The following is a 22,080-nucleotide window of genomic DNA, read 5'->3' as shown; positions in this document are numbered from 1 at the left end:
AAAGAAAAGGAAGTGGGGTAGCATTGCTGGTTAGAGACGAGATTAACGCAATAGAAAGGAAGGACATTAGCCTGGAGGATGTGGAATCGATATGGGTAGAGCTGCATAACACTAAGGGGAAGAAAACGCTGGTGGGAGTTGTGTACAGGCCACCTAACAGTAGTAGTGAGGTTAGGGATGGCATTAAACAGGAAGTTAGAAATGCGTGCAATAAAGGAACAGTAGTTATAATGGGTGACTTCAATCTACATATAGATTGGGTGAACCAAATTGGTAAGGGTGCTGAGGAAGAGGATTTCTTGGAATGTATGCGGGATGGTTTTCTGAACCAACATGTCGAGGAACCAACTAGAGAGCAGGCCATTCTAGATTGGGTATTGAGCAATGAGGAAGGGTTAGTTAGCAATCTTGTCGTGCGCGGCCCCTTGGGTAAGAGTGACCATAATATGGTGGAATTCTTCATTAAGATGGAGAGTGACATAGTTAATTCAGAAACAAAGGTTCTGAACTTAAAGAAGGGTAACTTTGAAGGTATGAGATGTGAATTAGCTAATATAGACTAGCAAATGATACTTAAAGGGTTGACGGTGGATATGCAATGGCAAACATTTAAAGATCGCATGGATGAACTACAACAATTGTTCATCCCAGTTTGGCAAAAGAATAAACCAGGGAAGGTAGTGCACCCGTGGCTGACAAGGGAAATTAGGGACAGTATCAAGTCCAAAGAAGAAACATATAAATTAGCAAAAAAAAGCGGCACACCTGAGGACTGGGAGAAATTCAGAGACCAGCAGAGGAGGACAAAGGGCTTAATTAGGAAAGGGAAAAAAGATTATGAGAGAAAGCTGGCAGGGAACATAAAAACTGACTGTAAAAGCTTTTATAGATACGTGAAAAGAAAAAGATTGGTCAAGACAAATGTAAGTCCTTTACAGTCAAAAACAGGTGAATTGATTATAGGGAACAAAGACATGGCAGACCAATTGAATAACTACTTTGGTTCTGTCTTCACTAAGGAGGACATAAATAATCTTCTGGAAATAGTAAGGGACCGAGGGTCTAGTGAGATGGAGGAACTGAGGGAAATACATGTTAGTAGGGAAGTGGTGTTAGGTAAATTGAAGGGATTAAAGGCAAATAAATCCCCAGGGCCAGATGGTCTGCATCCCAGAGTGCTTAAGGAAGTAGCCCAAGAAATAGTGGATGCATTAGTGATAATTTTTCAAAACTCCTTAGATTCTGGATTAGTTCCTAAGGATTGGAGGGTGGCTAATGTAACCCCACTTTTTAAAAAAGGAGGGAGAGAGAAACCGGGGAATTATAGACCGGTTAGTCTGACATCGGTGGTGGGGAAAATGCTAGAGTCGGTTATCAAAGATGTGATAACACATTTGGAAAGAGATGAAATCATCGGACAAAGTCAGCATGGATTTGTGAAAGGAAAATCATGTCTGACGAACCTTATAGAACTTTTTGAAGATGTAACTAGCACAGTGGATAGGGGAGAGCCAGTGGATGTGGTATATTTAGATTTTCAAAAGGCTTTTGACAAGGTCCCACACAGGTGATTAGTGTGCAAACTTAAAGCACACGGTATTGGGGGTATGGTATTGATGTGGATAGAGAATTGGTTGGCAGACAGGAAGCAAAGAGTGGGAGTAAACGGGACCTTTTCAGAATGGCAGGCAGTGACTAGTGGGGTACTGCAAGGCTCAGTGCTGGGACCCCAGTTGTTTACAATATATACTAATGAATTAGAGGAGGGAATTAAATGCAGCATCTCCAAGTTTGCGGATGACACGAAGCTGGGCGGCGGTGTTAGCTGTGAGGAGGATGCTAAGAGGATGCAGGGTGACTTGGATAGGTTAGGTGAGTGGGCAAATTCAAGGCAGATGCAATTTAATGTGGATAAATGTGAGGTTATCCACTTTGGTTGCAAGAACAGGAAAACAGATTATTATCTGAATGGTGGCCGATTAGGAAAAGGGGAGATGCAACGAGATCTGGGTGTCATTGTACACCAGTCATTGAAGGTGGGCATGCAGGTACAGCAGGCAGTGAAAAAGGCAAATGGTATGTTGGCATTCATAGCAAAAGGATTTGAGTACAGGAGCAGGGAGGTTCTACTGCAGTTGTACAAGGCCTTGGTGAGACCACACCTAGAATATTGTGTGCAGTTTTGGTCCCCTAATCTGAGGAAAGACATTCTTGCCATAGAGGGAGTACAGAGAAGGTTCACCAGATTGATTCCTGGGATGGCAGGACTTTCATATGAAGAAAGACTGGATCGACTAGGCTTATACTCACTGGAATTTAGAAGATTGAGATGTATAAAATTATACGTATCTTATTGAAACGTATAAAATTCTAAAGGGATTGGACAGGCTAGATGTAGGAAGATTGTTTCCAATGTTGGGGAAGTCCAGAACGAGGGGTCACAGTTTAAGGATAAAGGGGAAGCCTTTTAGGACCAAGATGAGGAAAAACTTCTTCACACAGAGAGTGGTGAATCTGTGGAATTCTCTGCCACAGGAAACAGTTGAGGCCGGTTCATTGGCTATATTTAAGAGGAAGTTAGATACGGCCCTTGTGGCTAAAGGGATCAGGGGGTATGGAGAGAAAGCAGGTACAGGGTTCTGAGTTGGATGATCAGCCATGATCATACTGAATGGCGGTGCGGGCTCGAAGGGCTGAATGGCCTACACCTGCACCTATTTTCTATGTTTCAAGAATTTTGGAAGACACCCCAATTGGTGTAGATTTTTCAGTCTACCTATATCTCAAAACCTTTGATCTGGCCCACAGAAATTAAGATTCCACTTATCATGCTTAATTAATTAGACTGCTTCAAATTTTCTCTCAAATGAGAAAAGCAACTATCTGGTCGTTATGTAGTTCAATTTCAATAAAAAATAATTCAGAAAGATAATCATTGATTTTTTTTCTTCTCAGTCCTTCATAAGTTGGTTACCAATGATATTGAATACATAATTATACTCCATGCAATTTTCAACAATGTATGCATGGAGCACAGATGGCTCATGTGAACTAAGACATCACAACACCAGTGAGGTTAACTTTAGTATTATTTAAAAAACATCTACTCAGAAAGATCTTAACCTGAGGACACTAGAATCTTTGTATACTTAGCTGTGTTTTGTACCCACCAACACTACAACCCACATTGAAACTCTTCTTCCAGATGTTGCCTGGATTGGAGAGCATGCCATATGAGAACAGGTTGAGTGAGCTTGGCCTTTTCTCCTTGGAGCAATGGAGGATGAGAAGTGACCTGATAAAGGTGTATAAGATGATAACGAGGCATTGATCATGGGGATAGCCAGAGGCTTTTTCCCAGGGTTGAAATGGCTAACATGAGGGAGCATAGTTTTAAAGTGCTTGGAAGTAGGTACAAGGGGGGGGGGATGTCAGAGGTAATTTTTTCCACAGAGTGGTGGGTGTGTCGAATGCACTGCCAGTGACAGTGGTAGAGGCAGATACAACAGGGTCTTTTAAGATAGGTACATGGAGCTTAGAAAAAATAAACGGCTATGTGGTAGGGAAATTCTAGGCAGTTTCTAGTGTAGGTTACATGGTCGGAATAACATTGTGGGCTGAAAGGCCTGTAAGGTGCTGTAGATTTTTATGTTCTCTCCCCTCCCACACACCAAATCATCACTTGCACATCAAGTACCACCTCCAGCACAAATCTGCCAAGCAATCTCCCATTTCAGGTACTCCTCTGCCACCCATTCACCATACAGGACACTTGAATCACACTTCAGGTAATTTATCTTGTTTGTTAGAATAATCAAAAAATCACCAGGTCTCTGCATTTTTAAAATCAAGATTTTAAAATTTGTTAGAAAATATTTAATTTGTCCTGCATTTTCAGTCTTTTGAGATCTATTAAAATCAAATAGATGTCAGGATTGAGGTTATAAACCTGTGTGCCTAATGAAGATATTCTATACCCTATACCTTACTCTATACCATCAGAACCTCAGTTATAGACATCAAGTTAGATCTGTTGGGGTTTTCACAGACTAAATTACTGGCATTAATTATTATCACACAAAAACCAGTGCCATTTTTCAGTTTTGTAAAATTTACTCACCCAGACTGGTTATTTGCAGAAAGCTTTCCAAATCTGTTGAAAATACTGGACTGAAACAAAAAACCCTCTTCCCAAAAGCAAATATAGTGAATGTGGCATAAAACTTCCATTTTCTTTACATTTTAGTGTGACACATGTGATAAAATCTATTCTAAAATGTAATTTACTCACTGAGCTTGAAATACCAAGACCTAACTGATCACAGCACGGTAGAAGTATTTCGACCCACACTGCTGTATCGATCTTTTAACCTCCTCCAAGATCATTCTAATGCTCTCTTCTACACAGCCGTCCATTTTTCTTTCACCCATGTGCTTATCCAAAACTCCCTTATATCTCCCCAATGTATCTAACTATATAACCACCTCCTCCCACCACAAAGCATTCTATGTACTTACCACTCTCTGTGTAAACAGATCTACCCAACATACTCCCATACTTTCCTCCAGTTACCTTAGACCATATATGTCAAACTCAAGGCCCGCGGGCCAAATCCGGCCTGCGGTGGAATTATCTTTGGCCCGCGAGATAATATCTAATTACTATTAAAGCTGGCCCCAGTAATCGAAGCGCCTATGGCGTATCATATGGCTAATGCTGAGTTTATTCAGGTACCAGGTTTTCAGTGTTTTTAGCGTTTATTCAGCAGTCTTCTTCATAAGAAACGGAATTTGTAAAGTGAAACACTTTGTAGTTACAGCAGAGACTGAGACACATGAGAGCAGGCTGAAAAAACGGAGGCAACGAAAGCTGCGTTCGCACGCCTCCGACTGATCCGGCCCGCATGAAGCTGCATTTTGCTCAATCCGGCCCGTGACCTAAAATGAGTTTGACACCCCTGCCTTAGACGTATGCCCTCATACTAGCCACTGCCGCCTTCGAAAAAATGCACTGGCTGTTCACCCTATTTATTTCTCTTATCATCTTATGCATCTCTATCAAGTCACCTCCCATTCTCCTTCACTCCAGAGAAAAGCATTAGCTCACTCAACATTTCCTTATAAGACATGCTCTCTAATCCAGGTAGCATTCGAGTACAGTAAATTCCGGTGTATAAACCGAGAATTTGGCCCTAAATTTTGGTCCTAAAATTAAGGGGTCGGCTTATACAGAGGATGTCAACTTTGGAAAAACGAATACATGGAAGACAGATCGTATTTATTGGCTGCTTTTGAGTCAAATTCGTTCCACTGTCAACACATGAATTCTTTGAATGGTTTGTTTAAACTCACATCTAGTGGTTGCAGCATGGACATCAAACCATCTGGGATGACTGCAATGTCCATATTTTCAGCTTTCATTGCTGCTTTTGTCTCACCTGACAAGTGTGCTCTGAACATGTCCTAGACAAGTAGTGACCTTCCTTCCTGAAACCGTTTGGATGTCGACGCCACACCTCTTTAACCTACTTCAAGCAACCCACTTCGTCCATTCAGCAGCGTTCTTGAACGTAAAAAACAACACCCCACGGGAATTTTCTGAGCAATCTGTTTTTTGTCTTAACACAAGATCACGTCTATTCATAAATCGGGTGCAGCAACTTCGTGTAGCTTTGAAATTTTCGCTGACCTCACGGTGTTTTCCGTCCCATTTCAACGCTTGAACTCGAATCATTTCTCTGGTAACAATGTATCCAGATGATCGCTCGCTGGTGATTCACTTTTTCTTCCAGTTCTGGCCACTGGCATGTTTTCCCGTGAGCTGCACATTTCGTCTTTGGCATTTCCCTCAGCTTGTCCTCTGCCTTTCTCCACTCTCTCGTTTCTCGTTTACACTAAACTTGTTAACAGCTGCAGAATTATTCGTTCCTTTAGCAAAATCAACAACCTTCAGCTTGAAGCCAGCATCATATCGCATTCATTTTAATCTTTTATACACGGTGGTTGCAAACTCAATACTGAGTACACGTACTGATCCCGCCACCCTGTGTTATGTTTTAACGAGATTATGATGGGCACTAAATGGTTTCATGAGGGTTACATTTCAGAGGATTCTTTTCCATTGGAAACCTAATCCAAAATTTCCCACCCTGATATATTTATTAAGAATTTGCTTATAATGCTCTAAAATGTGTAGGCCTGTTTTCTTAGCAGGTACTGATTCACAAAATTTCCAGGTTCGGGATCCGGCAAAGCTGAGTACCAGCATGTGAGATCTTGTGATCTTTTCTGGTTAAATCAAAAACCTCTATAAAAAGGGTCAGCTTATACAAAGGTAACATGAAAAAGTCACTTTCTTAACCTTGAAAATGGGGGGGGGGGGAGGGGGTCGGCTTATACACCAGAATTTACTGTAAATCTCCTCTACACCTTCTCTAAAGCTTCCATCCTTCTATAATGAAGGAATCAGAACTGAACATAATATTCCAAGGGTGGTCCAACCAGAGTTTTATAGAGCTGCAACTTTACTTGAGGGTCTTGAAATAACACCATCTCTACTGTAAGGTATGGCGGATGCTATGGGGATACTTTTCAGCATCGGGCTGGAAAACTGGTCGGAATTGATGGCAAGATGAATGCTGCTAAATTCAGAGAGATCTTGGATAAAAACTTGATATCCTCTTCCAGATATTTGTCTTTCAGGACAACGACCCAAAGGACACTAACAGAGCAACCATGGAGTGGCTTCAACTGAAGAAAACTGATGTCCTTGAGTGGCCCAGTCAGAGTCCTGACCTTAACCTGATTAAACATCACTGGCAAGACCTGAAGAATACTGTCCTCCACCACTCCACAACTAACCTGGCACAGCTTGAGCAATTTTGTCTCAAGAGCCCAGTCTGCTCTTAGCTTCCTAAACCTTCCTTTTTCTTCATGACTAAATATTCCACATCAGCTTACCATTCTTCCCTTATCGCATTGGACAAATCTATACAAACTCCATGCAGGTGCTCCCTAATTGAACTCCATATTTCTGATGTGCATTTCTCTGTGAACTTATATTCCCAATGTATGCTCCCAAGTTCTTGCCTAATAGCATCATAATTCCCCCTCCTCCAATTAAAAACTCTTTCATACTATCAGCTCCTGTCCTTGTGCAAAGCGAGGTTATATTCACAGTCTCCAAAAGCATACCCACCGAGACATGTCACCTGACTGGGTTCAATGTCTATCTAGTACTATATCCAGAATGTCTGTCTTCTGGTTGGCTTGTCCACATATTGTGTCAGGAATCCTTCCTGAACACACCTAACAAATTCTAGCCCATCTAACCTCTTACACTAATGACGTGCTAATCAATATTAGGGAAGTTGAAGTCAAATTTTCAACCTAATTGTTGAATTTCAGACTCAACATGATCTATCATTTATTTTATACAATTTTGCATTATTTTTGAAGAAATCATTTGTCTGCAATAATATATTGATGCATGTTTTATGGCAAAATAGCCTGATCTTGAAACTTGGAGTGGCCAATACAAAGTTAAGAACACTTTTTTTTTTACAAATTGATCCAAATATAGAACCAATTTAACTAATCCTCTTTTATTGGAGAGGTAGAACAGGATCACTTATAGTTAGCTGTAGAAATATAATTATTTATTATGTTGATATAAATTGCCACTTACCACAGAATCTGGGTACAAACGCTTTAAGCTCTCAAGTATTTCAGCTTTCCTCTGTTGGCGATGGCCTTCACGGTGATCAATCCCTGCGTTCTGCAGCTCACCAGCCACCTCATTTAGTTTTAAACTGACATCATTGATACGTTGCTTAGCATTCTTTATTTCATTAATCAAGTCTTCTTCCTGGTGTTTCTGCTCAGTCAGAGAAACCCTAGTTTTGAAAGCATTTATATTTGGATGCTAGCATAAAAATCTATGCTGGTGGAGTGCACAAAGTGCAAACATGTACATTATGATTCTCTTCTATTACAGATATTGCAAATAGAGAAGACACATCTACTTGAAAATACACACAAGTACCCTAAAGGAGGAATGTAACTGCAAATTTGACAACTTAGTTTGCCCCTTAGCTGTCACATTTTTAAAAAAATCTCACTTTTCACCCTCCTTGCAATTTTAAATATGTTTCCTTTCTTACCAGTTCTTCACCTGAAGCTTCAATCCTGTTTCTCCCTCAACTGATGCTGCTTGACTTGCTGAATACCTAAGTCCTTCCCATTTCCTGCCTTGCTTTCACATTGCGTTGATTCTTGTAAAATTATCAGATAATTCTACATTGCTATTTATTCTATTTATTTCAGTAACTGGATACCTTTCATTGTAAACCAAAAAGTTTTTGGAAGAGGATACAATAGTTTAACATCAAGAAAATGTAATCATTTATGTAATTTAAATCAATGCTAGAATTTTCTGATTATGTAAGTAAGTCTTTGAGGTAATCTGAGGGCAAAGTCTTGTAAAAGATCTATAACTCTCTCTCCATAGATGTATTTCTTTAAAGTTGAACACATACTTGCAGGTATTAACATATTCCTCAAGCTTTTCTATTCTTTTCATATAATCTTCTATTTCCAATTCCGTGTGTCTAATTCGAATCTGAAAATGAAATATGCCCATACATTAATATTTTTAATGATTTTTGAAATTGTATTATCAAAAATAGCTCATTGAAATGAAATCAACCCTGCAGAGTAAAATAAAATTCTGAGGCCAATTCTGAATTTTATCACCTTTCTCTTCTCTACCATTCAGTTCCTTAATTAACACCTTATTTTAAACCAATGCAAATAATATACTAAAATGGTATTTACATACTTTTTAATTCATTCTTAGAAACTATTTTTAACATTTCTACTTTCTGTATTCAATGATATTTCATGCATAGGATTCCACGGGATATCTAACACAGAAACAGGCCATTTGACTGGAATAGTATATGCCAACATCAAATCTCCTCTTTTTTTGTCATCTAAATTTATCAGTATAACCTTCTAATTCCTTTTCCCTCAGCCTTTCTTTAAATGTACCTATACTTGTTCAATCCCACCATTTACTGGTAGTCAATTCTATATCCTTATTGCTCTTTCTAAATTCCCTGTTGGATTCCTTCAAACTAGAAATGAATTAAAGCATTTTCAAAGCCTGAAGTATTTTTGAAGTGTCTCCCGTTAAACTGAAAGTCAAATTGCAGACAGCAAGCCTTACAAGCAATACTGAAACAAATGACCAAGTAAAAATATTTCATACCTAAAATATATCATCTATTTTGAGTGTCAGTTGAGGATTAATGTTCGCCAGAACATTTGAAATTATTTGAGTAATGCCAAGAGAGTGAAAGGAAATATACAAACACAAGAAATTCTGTAGATGTTGGAAATCCAAAGTAACACACACAAAATGCTGGAGGAACTCAGCAGGTCAGGCAGCATTTATAGAAATGAATAAACAATTGATGGTTTGGGTTGAAAATAAACATGCCATTTGGATTTCCCTTCCTCAGTACTACACTGAGATTTCTGCCTGAACTATTTATTTCAGCCTGTAGGATAAAGTTGAACCTTGGCAGAGAGGCACTGTACGTAAAGCCAGTGCTGAAAAATCATTGCAGAAATATATAGCTTTGTATGCAGACCATTACACCCATAATGGATGTGCCAGCTATTTAAGCAAAACTGTTTCTTTGTTAAAACTATTTATCTCTTTTTCCCTTAAATATACCATAAGAACTTCAATCCAACATACTCCATGACCTAATAACTACTGTGAAGAATCTGCATAATCTTTTACCCAATTCTGTTTCTGCATACAAAAACTAGGTTAAAATCTGAAGAAATCTTTGTCTACTCTTACTGGAAGCAATCCTGAAGAACTTTCTCACAATACTTTAACTTATAACATGAGATCACATGCCGGTTGTAAATTTCCTACATTGAAGGGCTGAGCCTGTTTTTGCAACAACTGCTTTGAAAGAATATTTTATAATCATGAACAAACAAGGAACTCATCCAGTGAATTATAGTGGTGGGGAGTAGTTGTTGGTTTGGGATACACTGTTTGCAGGGCATATAAGGGAAGGGATGGAGAGAGTAGAGAGATAAATTTTGATTGCACATGAAGTACCAATACACAAAAATTACACAAGTAATCAATGGTAGCACTCGGATTTCCTACATTATCAACAACACACTAATTTTGTATCAGAAGCCATTTTTGATAAAACAACCACTGGTACCAAATCAAATGTGGGGCTTTTTGTTTATTCAAATGGGAACAGGAATTCATGGTTGGGAGAACTTTTCTTCAGAACTTACATAGAAGTTATATTTTAATTAGTCATCAATAGACATTTCATACACATGGCACCTTTTCCCCCTCATTACAATATGTATGAAATTCAATTTCTTTTTCTGGAATAGAACACAATCGCAAAGATTTTCAGGCATATGACTGGAAATTCAACTGGGCAATTCTGATCACACAATGCACTTGCAGATAGTTAGTTACCACATCAGATAAGCACCTCATGACATAATATGTCATAAAATACTTTACAGCACTGGCTGAGCAAAGTAGACCCTACTGTTCTGAGGCATGTGCCATTTGATCACCAGATTTTTCTGATAGGTCAACCGTTACCTTTGCAGCAGCACTTTTTGCAGGAGGTCTCCCTGAGGAAAATCTGCTTTGGGCACATTTCAACTAACTTACCTATTTAATTGCAGCCTTTGGACTTCTTCCATGAACTCATCTCAATGCTCATTCCATCAAGCTTAATAACAGAGTCAAAAACCTTCCACATTCAACTCTCCACCTACAACTCATGACCACGGGTGCCAATGATCCTCTGGCCTTCATCTATAACTTTGATGGCTTAACTCAAGCCTTAATTCAGTGACTTGATCCTTAATTACTCAATATCTTACACCTGTGATTCAGACAAGGTCCCACTCCTAGATATCTCATCCATTTTCCCCTGCAAGTTCCATACTGGTAGTGTACCATTGCCTGAAGTAGAAATGCAAGATACCTTGAGCCTTAATTGTTAAAAATCATTGAAGCATTCAGTAACAATAGATTAATGCACTTATTAGTCTATGTTTATTTTGGAGGAAATTATGAAGATGTGAATTTAAAAAAGAAATTTATAGATTTGGTACAGTTATTGACAAAATTATACTAATCCTAAAGTCAAACTATCATTTGTTTGTAATTAGTTTGCATTCATTATTTTCTGCATCTCAGCACTGAAATAATTAAGCCATAAGATGTATCTACTATGGTCATATTTCATCTACTTACTTCCAGATGTTTATAGTTCCTTTGTTCCAGTTCCAATTTGTCTTGATCAGCTTTCTGTTCCCATCGCAGTTTCTCTAGATCATGAGCCACTGTAAACACCTTTTTTCTCACCAGTTCTTTCAGTTCTTTATACTCCTCCATCTGTAATACCAAATAAAATACTGTTAAAAGATAAATGACATAATTACAGCAACAAACTTGCACTCTGTCACTAAGACCGAAGAGCTGATTGTGGACTTCAGAAATGGTATGATGAGGGAACACACGCCAATCCTTATAGAAGGATCAGAAGTGGTGTGAGCAATTTCAAGTTCCTGGTTGTTAATATCTCTGAGGATCTAACCTGATTCCAACATATTGATGTAGCTACAAAGAAAGCAATACAGCGGCTATATTTCATTAGGAGTTTGAGGAGATTTGGTATGTCATCTAAAAGTCACAAATTTCTACAGATGTAATGTGGAGAGCATTCTAACTGGCTGCATCACCATCTGGTACGGGGAGGCTACTGCACAGGATCTATGTAAGCTGTAGAGAGTTGTAAAACTGATCAGCTCCATCATGAGCAGTACCCTCTGTAGTATCCAAGACATCTCTGAGGATCAGTGCCTCAAAAAGGTGGCATCCATCATAAAGGGCCTCTACCCCCCCAGGACATGTCCTCTTCTCATTGTTACCATCAGGAAGGGTGTACAGAAGCCTGAAGGCACACATTAAGCTCTTCAAGAACAGCTTTCTTTGCCTCTGCCTTCTGATTTCATTGAACCCATTAACACTATCTCACTACTTTTTAATTTTGATTTTAATTGACTATTATTACTGTAATCCATAGATTTTTTCTCTATATTATGCTGTATTGTACTGCTGCTGCAAAATCAACAAATTTCATGACATATGCTGGTGGTATTAAATCTGATTCTTGTATGATCTGTTTTTAAATGACAAAGTGCAGTTCACTAGAAGGTGATAAATACTGTTTTCAAAGGGCTGGATCCTCCACTGATTTGCAAGTTTGCCTTCTTTGACTCCCTTAACAAGAAGATTCTTAGCACATGGGAAATATCCCATCAAAGCTAAAACTCATAAACATTCATAGACATTTAAAACTTTTAAGTTACTTGATGCTTCCTTTAAGTCACTGGAAAATTTAAAAAAATACTTAAAACATTGGGACACAATTAGAACTAGAATGTTACTGTACTGCAGTAACACTATTACAATGCCAGTGACCTGGATTCAATTTTGCTGTCATCTTTAAAGGAATTTGTATGCTCTCCCTGTGAATGTGTGGGTTTCCTCCCACACTATAAAAATGTACAGTAGTGGTCACCAACCCTTTTTAAGCCCAAGATCCCCTACCTCAGCCTTGGTGAAAGGCAAGATTGACCCCAAATCAATTAGTTACACACATGCGCAGAAGTAAAACCCCGCAACCCAGAAGTAGAAATAATGCAGGAACACCAGGGTCACCACCCTTTCCTGCACCGCGGGCCGGTTTAATTTTGACAATATTCTTGCAGACCAGCCGACTAGGGGTGGGGGGGGGGGGGGGGAGACAGAGGGGTGTTAAACCAACCGGAATACAGCGATACTCGAAGCAGGTTCCTTATGTCCAGTCTATTCCGCAATTTCGTTTTCGTGGCTATTAGCACTTAGCTTCTGTCCCGCTTGCTCACGTTCTTTTCCGCTGGAAAAAAACTCAACGGGTTTGTCTTTAAGTGCAGGGTGTTTGGACTCAAGGTACCGGGGCAGTTTGAGAGCTTCATTGCCTCATTAGACAACCTCTGCACGTTCGCCGCCAGACACTTTGGCCAAACAATTGTTTGCCTCATATTCTACCAAAATCATTTTCAAACCACAATAAATTCCAGTGTAAATTTATACATTGAATTAGAAATTTTAAATGATACTCGATATACCATATTAAACAACTCGTGAGAGAAAAAAAAATGGTGAGAGATATCCATTGATGATTAAGGATAAGATCATTATGAAAGATGACATAATGAAAGATAAACACAACGGCCTTCCAAGAAGAATTAACTGAAAGGATTCAGGAGTGGGATGAATAGTCTATATGATTAAGGATGAGATTACATTATTAATGACAGAACAAAGGGTAACCAAGCAGTGAACAAATACTGTTATGTAATGATCCGTTTAACACCAATATCTAACTAAAAAACCAAGCCCAGTATTTCAAAGACTAAATTTCATTCAAAATAATGGTTGCTTTGTCTTTGTTTTCAAGTAGAGCAACAGTAACCTCAGAAATTGGATTATTAAAAATGTCAAACATTTAAATTACATTCCCCTTTAAGGTTAATAAATCTACACCCACTCCACCTGTTTAAGGTCTAGAATACATTGGATATATGGTGAAGAAGATGGTATCAAATACTGTTGCCTGTTCCAATACCAGAATGCCAACGATTTCCATTTTGCTCAACTATCAATATACTCTTCATCATCGATCCCATCTGCCTTTATGATCTGAGGTCTCATCTCCAATCAATTTCAAGACCACTCTCTTCATCCTCCAAAATTTGTCCTCCTTCTTAAAGAAGTGTTAGAAATTCCCTTCACTTTTAGCTTCCTGGATGTCATGTCTCCAAACCTGGTAACTCAGAGACCCCTGCCAAACTTCAGAGTATAAAAATATAATTAAGTATAATTATTATTCATTGTGATTAATCTGCATTGATTTAGTTAAATACATGAAACATGCATGTGCACACACACACACACACAAACATGCGCAGAGCTTGCAATAAAGTTTAAATCACAAATTAAAGGGAGGTTTGATTGTATCCCTCAGAAAAATTACAAAGGAAAATTCACAAACAAGAGGAAGTCAGCAGATGCTGGAAATCCAAAGCAAGACACACAAAACGCTGGAGGAACTCAGCAGGTCAGGCAGCATCTATGGAAAAGAATAAATGATCAACTTTTCAGGCCGATACCACTCTTTAGGACTGGTAATTCATAAAATGGAATGGATAATTCATTCCATTTACATGCAAGCAGAAAAAAGATGTAAATAAAGATTTCTAGAGTCTTGCTTGATCCAAAAATGTAAATTAATTCTCATCTATTCTATACATACTGATCAGTATATCAACAAAGGGCTAGAAGACAGGAATTGGAAAATTTCACCCATCTATTGCAAATTAAGGGCCGTCAAACCAAAGACCACAATTATGAATTTCTCATGCTCCAGAGATCTTAATTAGCAAAATTATAATTCTCAGAACCCTTCTTTTTCCTCACAAACCACAAGATAAAGGAGCAGAGCTGACCATGATATCTGCTCTGCCATTCAACCACGGTTCTTTTATTATTCCCTTTCAACCCCATTCCCCAGCCTTCTCTCTGTAACATTTGGTACTTTTATAATCAAGAACCTATCAACTGCTGATTTAAATATACCCAATGATTTGGCCTCCGTGGTGAATTCCGCAGATTCACCACCCTCTGGCTAAGGAAATTCCTCCTCAGCTCTATTCTAAAGGGACATCCTTTTATTCTGTGGCTCTGTTCTCTGCTCCTAGACGTTCCCACTACTGGAAACATCCTCTCCATATTCATTCTATTTGGGCTTTTCAATATTCCGCATGTTTCAATGAGATCACCCCATCCTTCTAAACTCCAGTGAGTGCAGGCTGAGAGCTTTCAGTTGCTCCTTCATAAGTTAGCTCTCTCATCCCCAGGTTTATCCACCTCTGTATCCTTTCCAATACCAAAACATCCTTCCTCAGATATGGGCCCAGAGCTGCTCACAATTCTCCAAATGTGGCCTGACTAATATCTTATAAAGCCTCAGCATTATATCTTTGCCTTTGTGTTTGAGTTCTTTCCATATTAATTTTACCATTGTATTTGCCTTTAATTACCCACAAATGCCCTTTGGACACCTGTATTATACCCTAGATGACAAGTAAAAGCCTGCAAATGCTAGAAAACTGATGAAGGGTGACTGGCCCAGGGCTGTGTGCTCAGTCCACTGCTGTTCACTCTGTTGACCCACGATTGTGCTGCAACACACAGCTCGAACCACATCATAAAGTTTGCCGATGACACGACCGTGGTGGGTCTCATCAGCAAGAATGACGAGTCAGCATACAGAGAGGAGATGCAGTGGCTAACGAACTGGTGCAGAGCCAACAATCTGTCTCTGAATGTGGACAAAACAAAAGAGATGGTTGTTGACTTCAGGAGGGCATGGAGCGATAACTCTCTGCTGAACATCGACGGCTCCTCAGTAGAGATCGTTAAGAGCACCAAATTTCTTGGTGTTCACCTGGCGGAGAATCTCACCTGGTCCCTCAACACCAGCTCCATAGCAAAGAAAGCCCAGCAGTGTCTCTACTTTCTGCGAAGGCTGAAGAGAGTCCATCTCCCACCCCCTTCCTCATCACATTCTACAGAGATTGTATTGAGAGCATCCCGAGCAGCTGCATCACTGCCTGGTTCGGAAATTGCACCATCTCTGATCGCAAGACCCAGCAGCGTATAGTGAGGTCAGCTGAGAAGGTCTCTCTTCCCGCCATTACAGACATTTACACTACATGCTGCATCTGCAAAGCAAACAGCATTATGAAGGACCCAATGCACCCCTTATACAAACTCTTCTCCCTCCCACCATCTGGGAAAAGGCACCGAAGCATTCAGGCTCTCACGACCAGACTATGCAACAGTTTCTTCCCCCAAGCCAGCAGACTGCTCAATACCCAGAGCCTAGACTGACACCAACTTACTGCCCTCTACTGTGCCTATTGTCTTATTATTTATTGTAATGCCTGCACTATTTTGTGCACTTTATGCAGTCCTGGGTAAGTCTATAGTCTAGTGTAGTTTTTTTTTGTCTGCGTTGTTTTTACGTAGTTCAGTATAATTTTTGTACTGTTTCATGTAGCACCATGGTCCTGAAAAACATTGTCTCGTTTTTACTGCGTACTGTGCCAGCAGTTATGGTCGAAATGACAATAAAAAGTGACTTGACTTGGCCTGAAATGCCAGCAGTTTCTCTCTGGAGATGCTGCCTGAATAACTGATATCCAGTATTTTCTACCTTAATTATGGTCAGGCTTCCAAAGGAACAGATAAGGCTACTTTTCTCTGCATTTATTTGCAGCCAAACCCCAGGCCCTCTCCACTATCTCCATCTTAGTTCACAGTAGCAACCACTGGATTTTTCAGTATACTGGATCAGTACAACCTCACCCTTACCCTAAAAAAAAATTAGACAGTTGAAGAGGCTATTAACAAACACAATTTCAGCATAATTCCTGGCCCACAGAATGTATGAGCTAATTTGCTTGAAGGAAGAAATTTAGGAGTCAGTGGTGTAGAGAACATTAAATGTAAATGAGAACAGGCAAGAAAACTTACTTGGCTCTCTTCCAGTTCCATGCTCTGACCTCTGCTGCTGAGTTCTGCTTGTACCTTTTCCTCATATTCTACCAACAGTTTATTCAGGTCTTCAAGTTCTGATTCCAGATCCTTCACCTCTTGCTGGTGTTTGTTGTATTGCTTTTCACTGTTTTTCATAGAATTTTTAGCCATCTCAACCTTTTTAATAAGGTGCCTTGTGTTCTCCTTGGCTTTTATATAGCTGGGCCGCCTCTCGTTCAGGTTAGATTCATGAGCTCTAGTGATGGGATATAAAATTGATACAGCCCTTCATTTAGTGATACATATCATAATCCCTAAACAATGAGAAGCCTTGCAAATGTACCAATCCTAGCCTGACTCTGCTCTAAGGCACTCAGTAATACAAAACTAATCCTTAACCAGACATAAACAATTTCAACAATTGCCAATTTTCACTAACTCCGTGCTGTAAAACAAAATGTTTCAACCTACCCACTCCCCATACATGAAGGGACTAGTCCATGTAGTTTACTTTCACTGACCAATACCCCTTCATCACCATTCCTGGTGCATCCTGTTCTACTGGAAGTGGTTACAGTATTCTGCAGCGAGAGGAAGCACCTTTGAAAGTCCAGCATATTTACTTCACATCCATTAATTCTCAAACACAAGCACAGAAAACCTCCTGTTAGTTGCAACAGTCCATGTACTCTCTGTATTGAAAATCATGTGAAATCTTTGCACTAAAATCTCTCTTTACCTCTTATTATGATTAAGATGATTCTGGCAGTAATCTCTGAAAGCATCTTTAACCAGAACAAACTGCATGATTCAACTTCATCTAATCCCAAGGTTTACATCAACACAGATATCAGTTTTCACCCAAATCAACTTGACACAAAATCAAGGAGAGATGTTTTAGGACAAATCAACAACCTGGCTGTCAGAAAGATTTGTGCTCAGGAACCTACCAATCCTTAGTCAGGTGTTACAGCACACTTACACTGTAAGGTAACATCTCCCCAGTAAGTGAAAAAATGCCCAGGATTGTGCTTGTACAGAAAGCAAGACATTTTTCATCTAGTTAACTCTCATTAATGAAGATGGGGAAAATTTAATCAAAAGACAATCCATCAATTCATGGTTCATACAGACCATCCCATCTTTTTGCAGCTACCATCAGGCAAGAGGTACAGAATCCTTAAGTCCCACACCATTCGGTTCAACTACAGCTACTTACAATACAAACTCCTATGTCAGGATGCTGTTTATCGACTATAGCTCTGTATTTAATACCATCATTCCCACAACCCTGATTGAGAAGTTACAGAACCTGGGCCACTGTATCTCCCTCTGCAATTGGATCCTTGACTTCCTAACCAGAAGACCACAATCTGTGTGGATTGGTGATAACATCTCTTCTTTGCTGACGATCAACACTGGTGCACCTCAGGGGTATGTACTTAGCCCACTGCTCTACTCTCTCTATACCCATGACTGTGTGGCTAGGTATAGCACAAATAGTGTGTGTTGTTAATAATGGATGCCATTTTCTTGAGGCACTGGCTTTTGAAGATGTCCTTGATGGAGGGGAGTGTTGCGTTTATGATGAAGCTGGCTGAATCTACATCCCTCTGTTGCCATCTTTCATTCCTGAGCACTGGAGCCTCTACTAGGCAGAGTAGAGAAGTGGGCTAAACATGCATTTCTAAAGTACACCTGTGTTGATTGTCAGCAAGAAGAATCCCCTCTGTGGCTCAGAAGGGGATGAGGGACAAGTGGAGTGTAGTAGTGATAACAATCCCCAGTGACCATGGTCTCCCAATGAGGAAGCAAGGATCCAGTTGTTGAGGGAGGTACAGAGGCCCAGATGCTGAAGCTTGTTAAATCAGAACTGAGGGGATAATGATGTTCAACACCAAGCTTTAATCAATAAACAGCAACCCTGATGTAGGTATTGCTGTTGTCCAAGTGCTCCAAATCCAAGTGCATAGCCAGTGAGTCCTCCTGCGTCGCCAAAGCCATTAATGCTATTTATAAGGTATGTGATGAAGCAGTATCATGAAATAATCAGCACATATGGGTTCCTACAGTTCCAACAAGCAGCTTCACAATCAGGAATATTTGAATTGTACTGCACCCACCATCATAAATAATATTTGCCCCGTCTTAAATACGTCCAATGACTTGGCCTCCACAGCCGCTTGTGGCAGCAAGTTCCACCTTCTGACTAAAGTATTTTCTACACATCTCAGTTCTAAATGGACACCCTTCAATCCTGAAGTCATGTCCTCTTATCCTAAAATCCCCTACCATGGGAAATAACTTTGCCATATCTAATCTGTTTAGGCCTTTTAACATTTGGAATGTTTCAATGAGATTCCCCCCTTATTCTCCTGAACTCCAGGGAATACAGCTCAAGACCTGCCAGAATTGCTCATACAGCAACCCTTCTCTGAACCCTCTCCAATGTCAGTATAGCCTTTCTAAAATAAGGAGTCCAAAACTGCACACAATACTCCAAGTGTGGTCTCACGAGTGCCTTATAGAGCCTCAACATCACATCTTATATTCTAAACCTCTAGAAATGACTGCCAACATTGTATTTGCATTTTTCACAACCAACTCAACCTAGAGGTTAACCTTTAGGATATCTTGCACAAGGACTCCCAAGTCCCTTTGCATCTCCGCATTTTGAATTCTCTCCCCATCTAAATAATAGTCTGCCCATTTATTTTTTCCACCAAAGTGCATGACCATACACTTTCCAACATTGTATTTCAATTGCACTATTTTTCCATGACTACGCATTACTATAAGAGGGAAAATTTATGAATTACCTTCCCAAAATGGAAGTTACTTTTTTTTATTCTAGAACTTAAATATAGTAAGTAGATATACTATATAAGAATTATCATCGAATGCGATTTCTAAGCAGGTACGATTGACAGTCTGATGTCCAAATGTCTACTTTAACCAATTAAGTAGCAACTCACTTTATCTCCTTCTCCACTTTTTGCAGCTCTCGGTTCAGTTTACCCAACTCTTTCTTCACAGTTCTCACTTCTTCCTCTGTTGTGGCCTTCTCTAATTTCTGACTATTTATAACTTCACTTTTTGCTTGCAAATCATTGCATAAATTTTCCATAAGCTTCTCATTATAATACAAAAGGAAGAGTTGCAATTGAATTTTGCTTTCTTTCAGTTCTTCAACCAACACTTGGTAACGATCTGCCTAAGCATTTAATCACCAGAAAAATAAAATAGCATAATTATTTGTCATCAACATGTCAAAAATAAATTGTAATTACAAACAAGCATATTAAATCAAAACACTGTTATGCAATAGGCTATGAATTAACCTAGATAGTAATCAACAATACCAAGGAGTAGACTGACCAATCAGGAAGTGTCAGTCAACAACCCAATAACACCAGGAGGCCAAATTTACTTTGACAGGTAGAATTCACTAACGTGCAAAGTAGACTATAATGGTCATTTGCTGGTACTGAACCAACCTAACAGTGAAAGCTTCTGAAATTGATTTGAGTGGGGAAATGGTCCAGGTTTGGGGAGAGCTTTTGAAATTTCTGAGCAAGTGGTGAACAACATTTGCAAGGAGCTCAAATTACTCAGCGAAGAGCATCTGTATCAAGTCAAGTCACTTTTTTTCGTCATTTCGACCATAACTGATGGTACAATGCACAGTAAAAACGAGACTTTTTCAGGACCATGGTGCTACATGAAACAATACAAAACTACACTATAACTACATAAAACAACACAAAAACTAGACTAGACTACAGACCTACACAGGACTGCATAAAGTGCACAAACAGTACAGGCAGTACAATAAAGACAAAAGGCACAGTAGAGGACAGTAGGTTGGTGTCAGTCTAGGCTCTGGGTATTGAGAAGTCTGATAGCTTGGGGGAAGAAACTGTATGGCGTTTATTCACGTTATTTAGAATTAAGTTGAATTTTCTTTTATAAACTAGTATATACCCTCAGTGGCCACCTTATTAAGGACATCTGTACACCTGCTCATTCATGCAGATATCTAATCAACCAATTATGTGGCAACAACTGAAAGCTTAAAAGTACACAAAAATGGTCACGAGGTTCATTTGCTGGTTCAGACCAGGGAAGAAATGTGATTTAAGTAATTTAATCTGTGGAATGATTGTTGGTGACAGACTGAGTGGTTTGACAATCTCAGAAACTGATTTCCTGGGATTTTCACACACCAACAGTCTATCTAGTGAGTAGCCATACTATGGGTGAAAACGCCTTGTTAATGAGAGAGGTCAGTGGAGAATGGCCAAACAGGAAGGCAAGAATAACTGAAATAGCCTCGTGTTACAAGAGTAGCGTGTTCAAGAGCATCTCTAAAAACAAAACACGCTGAACCTTGAAGTGGAAGGGCTATAGAAGCAGGCTACTGAGTGTATATATAGCATCTTCATATTGCTCAAAAATGCCCGATAAGTGTCTGATCCAAGAACATTCCTGGTGAACACGTACAGTATACATTAGCTTCTCTGAATATGTGTCTGAGAACCTTGATGCCTATTTTCCTGAGTTCTTTACAAAAAGTATTCCATTACCAGAAGAAGACGTGTCCCTGTCTTTTATAAGAGAGAGAGGAAAGCGCGCGCGAGGTGGAGAAGAGTGTGCAAGGTAGAGAGAGAGAGAGTGAGCGTGCGTGAGGTAGAGAAAGAGAGAGAGCGCATGTGGTAGAGAGAGTGAGCGAGTGCGAGGTAGAGAGAGAGAGAGAGAGAGAGAGAGAGCACGAGGTAGAGAGCGAGCGAGGGAGGTAGAGGGAGAGTGCACGCACGAGGTAGAGAGAGAAAGAGGGAGAGCACCCGAGGTAGAGAGACAGAGCGAGCGCGCACGTGAGATAGAGAGAGATAGAGTGCAGGCCAGGTAGAGAGAGAGATCGAGCGCGAGCGAGGCAGAGAGGGAGAGACAGAGCGCGAGCGAGGCAGAGACGGAGAGCGAGGTAGAGTAAGCGCACGCGAAATAGAGAGCGTGCGAGGCAGAGAGAGGGCGCACGAGGCAGAGAGCGAGAGAGCGTGCGAGGTAAACAGAGAGCGCGCGCCCGAGGCAGAGAGGGGGAGAGAGAGCAAGGTAGAGAGGGAGAGAGCGAGCAAGGTAGAGAGAGTGAGCGAGAGAAAATTAAGACCCCCAACAGTCTGCCCAACTACACAGCATTTGAGGTAGCCGTATCAGCTGCAGCTTTATCCTTCTACTCTTGGCTTCTTTTCCCTTGACAGCCAGTGAGGTAGCTTGGAAGTAGTTGCTGCCAAAGTATATATACCATCAGATTACTTAGGTGAGCCATCCTACCAACCTTTCACCTGTTATTGAGAGCCAACAAGTCT

At 40.0% G+C, this 22,080-nt stretch overlaps 1 protein-coding gene across 1 annotated transcript in view; it reads right to left on the bottom strand.

The window, feature by feature from the left end:
• Nucleotides 1-22,080, bottom strand: part of LOC140734031 (structural maintenance of chromosomes protein 1A-like) — a 99,704-nt gene that overhangs the window by 68,023 nt on the left and 9,601 nt on the right. Inside the window, exons 5-9 of the mRNA XM_073057610.1 lie at nucleotides 19,693-19,931; nucleotides 16,715-16,973; nucleotides 11,324-11,464; nucleotides 8,538-8,620; nucleotides 7,688-7,895 (exon numbers count right to left, since the gene is read on the bottom strand). Coding sequence (XP_072913711.1) covers nucleotides 7,688-7,895; nucleotides 8,538-8,620; nucleotides 11,324-11,464; nucleotides 16,715-16,973; nucleotides 19,693-19,931 — 930 coding nt within the window. The remainder of the gene's footprint in view (nucleotides 1-7,687; nucleotides 7,896-8,537; nucleotides 8,621-11,323; nucleotides 11,465-16,714; nucleotides 16,974-19,692; nucleotides 19,932-22,080) is intronic.

The sequence above is a fragment of the Hemitrygon akajei genome, chromosome 10, assembly GCF_048418815.1.
Source record: "Hemitrygon akajei chromosome 10, sHemAka1.3, whole genome shotgun sequence".
NCBI lineage: Eukaryota > Metazoa > Chordata > Chondrichthyes > Myliobatiformes > Dasyatidae > Hemitrygon > Hemitrygon akajei.
This window is presented reverse-complemented; position numbering and strand designations above follow the sequence as displayed.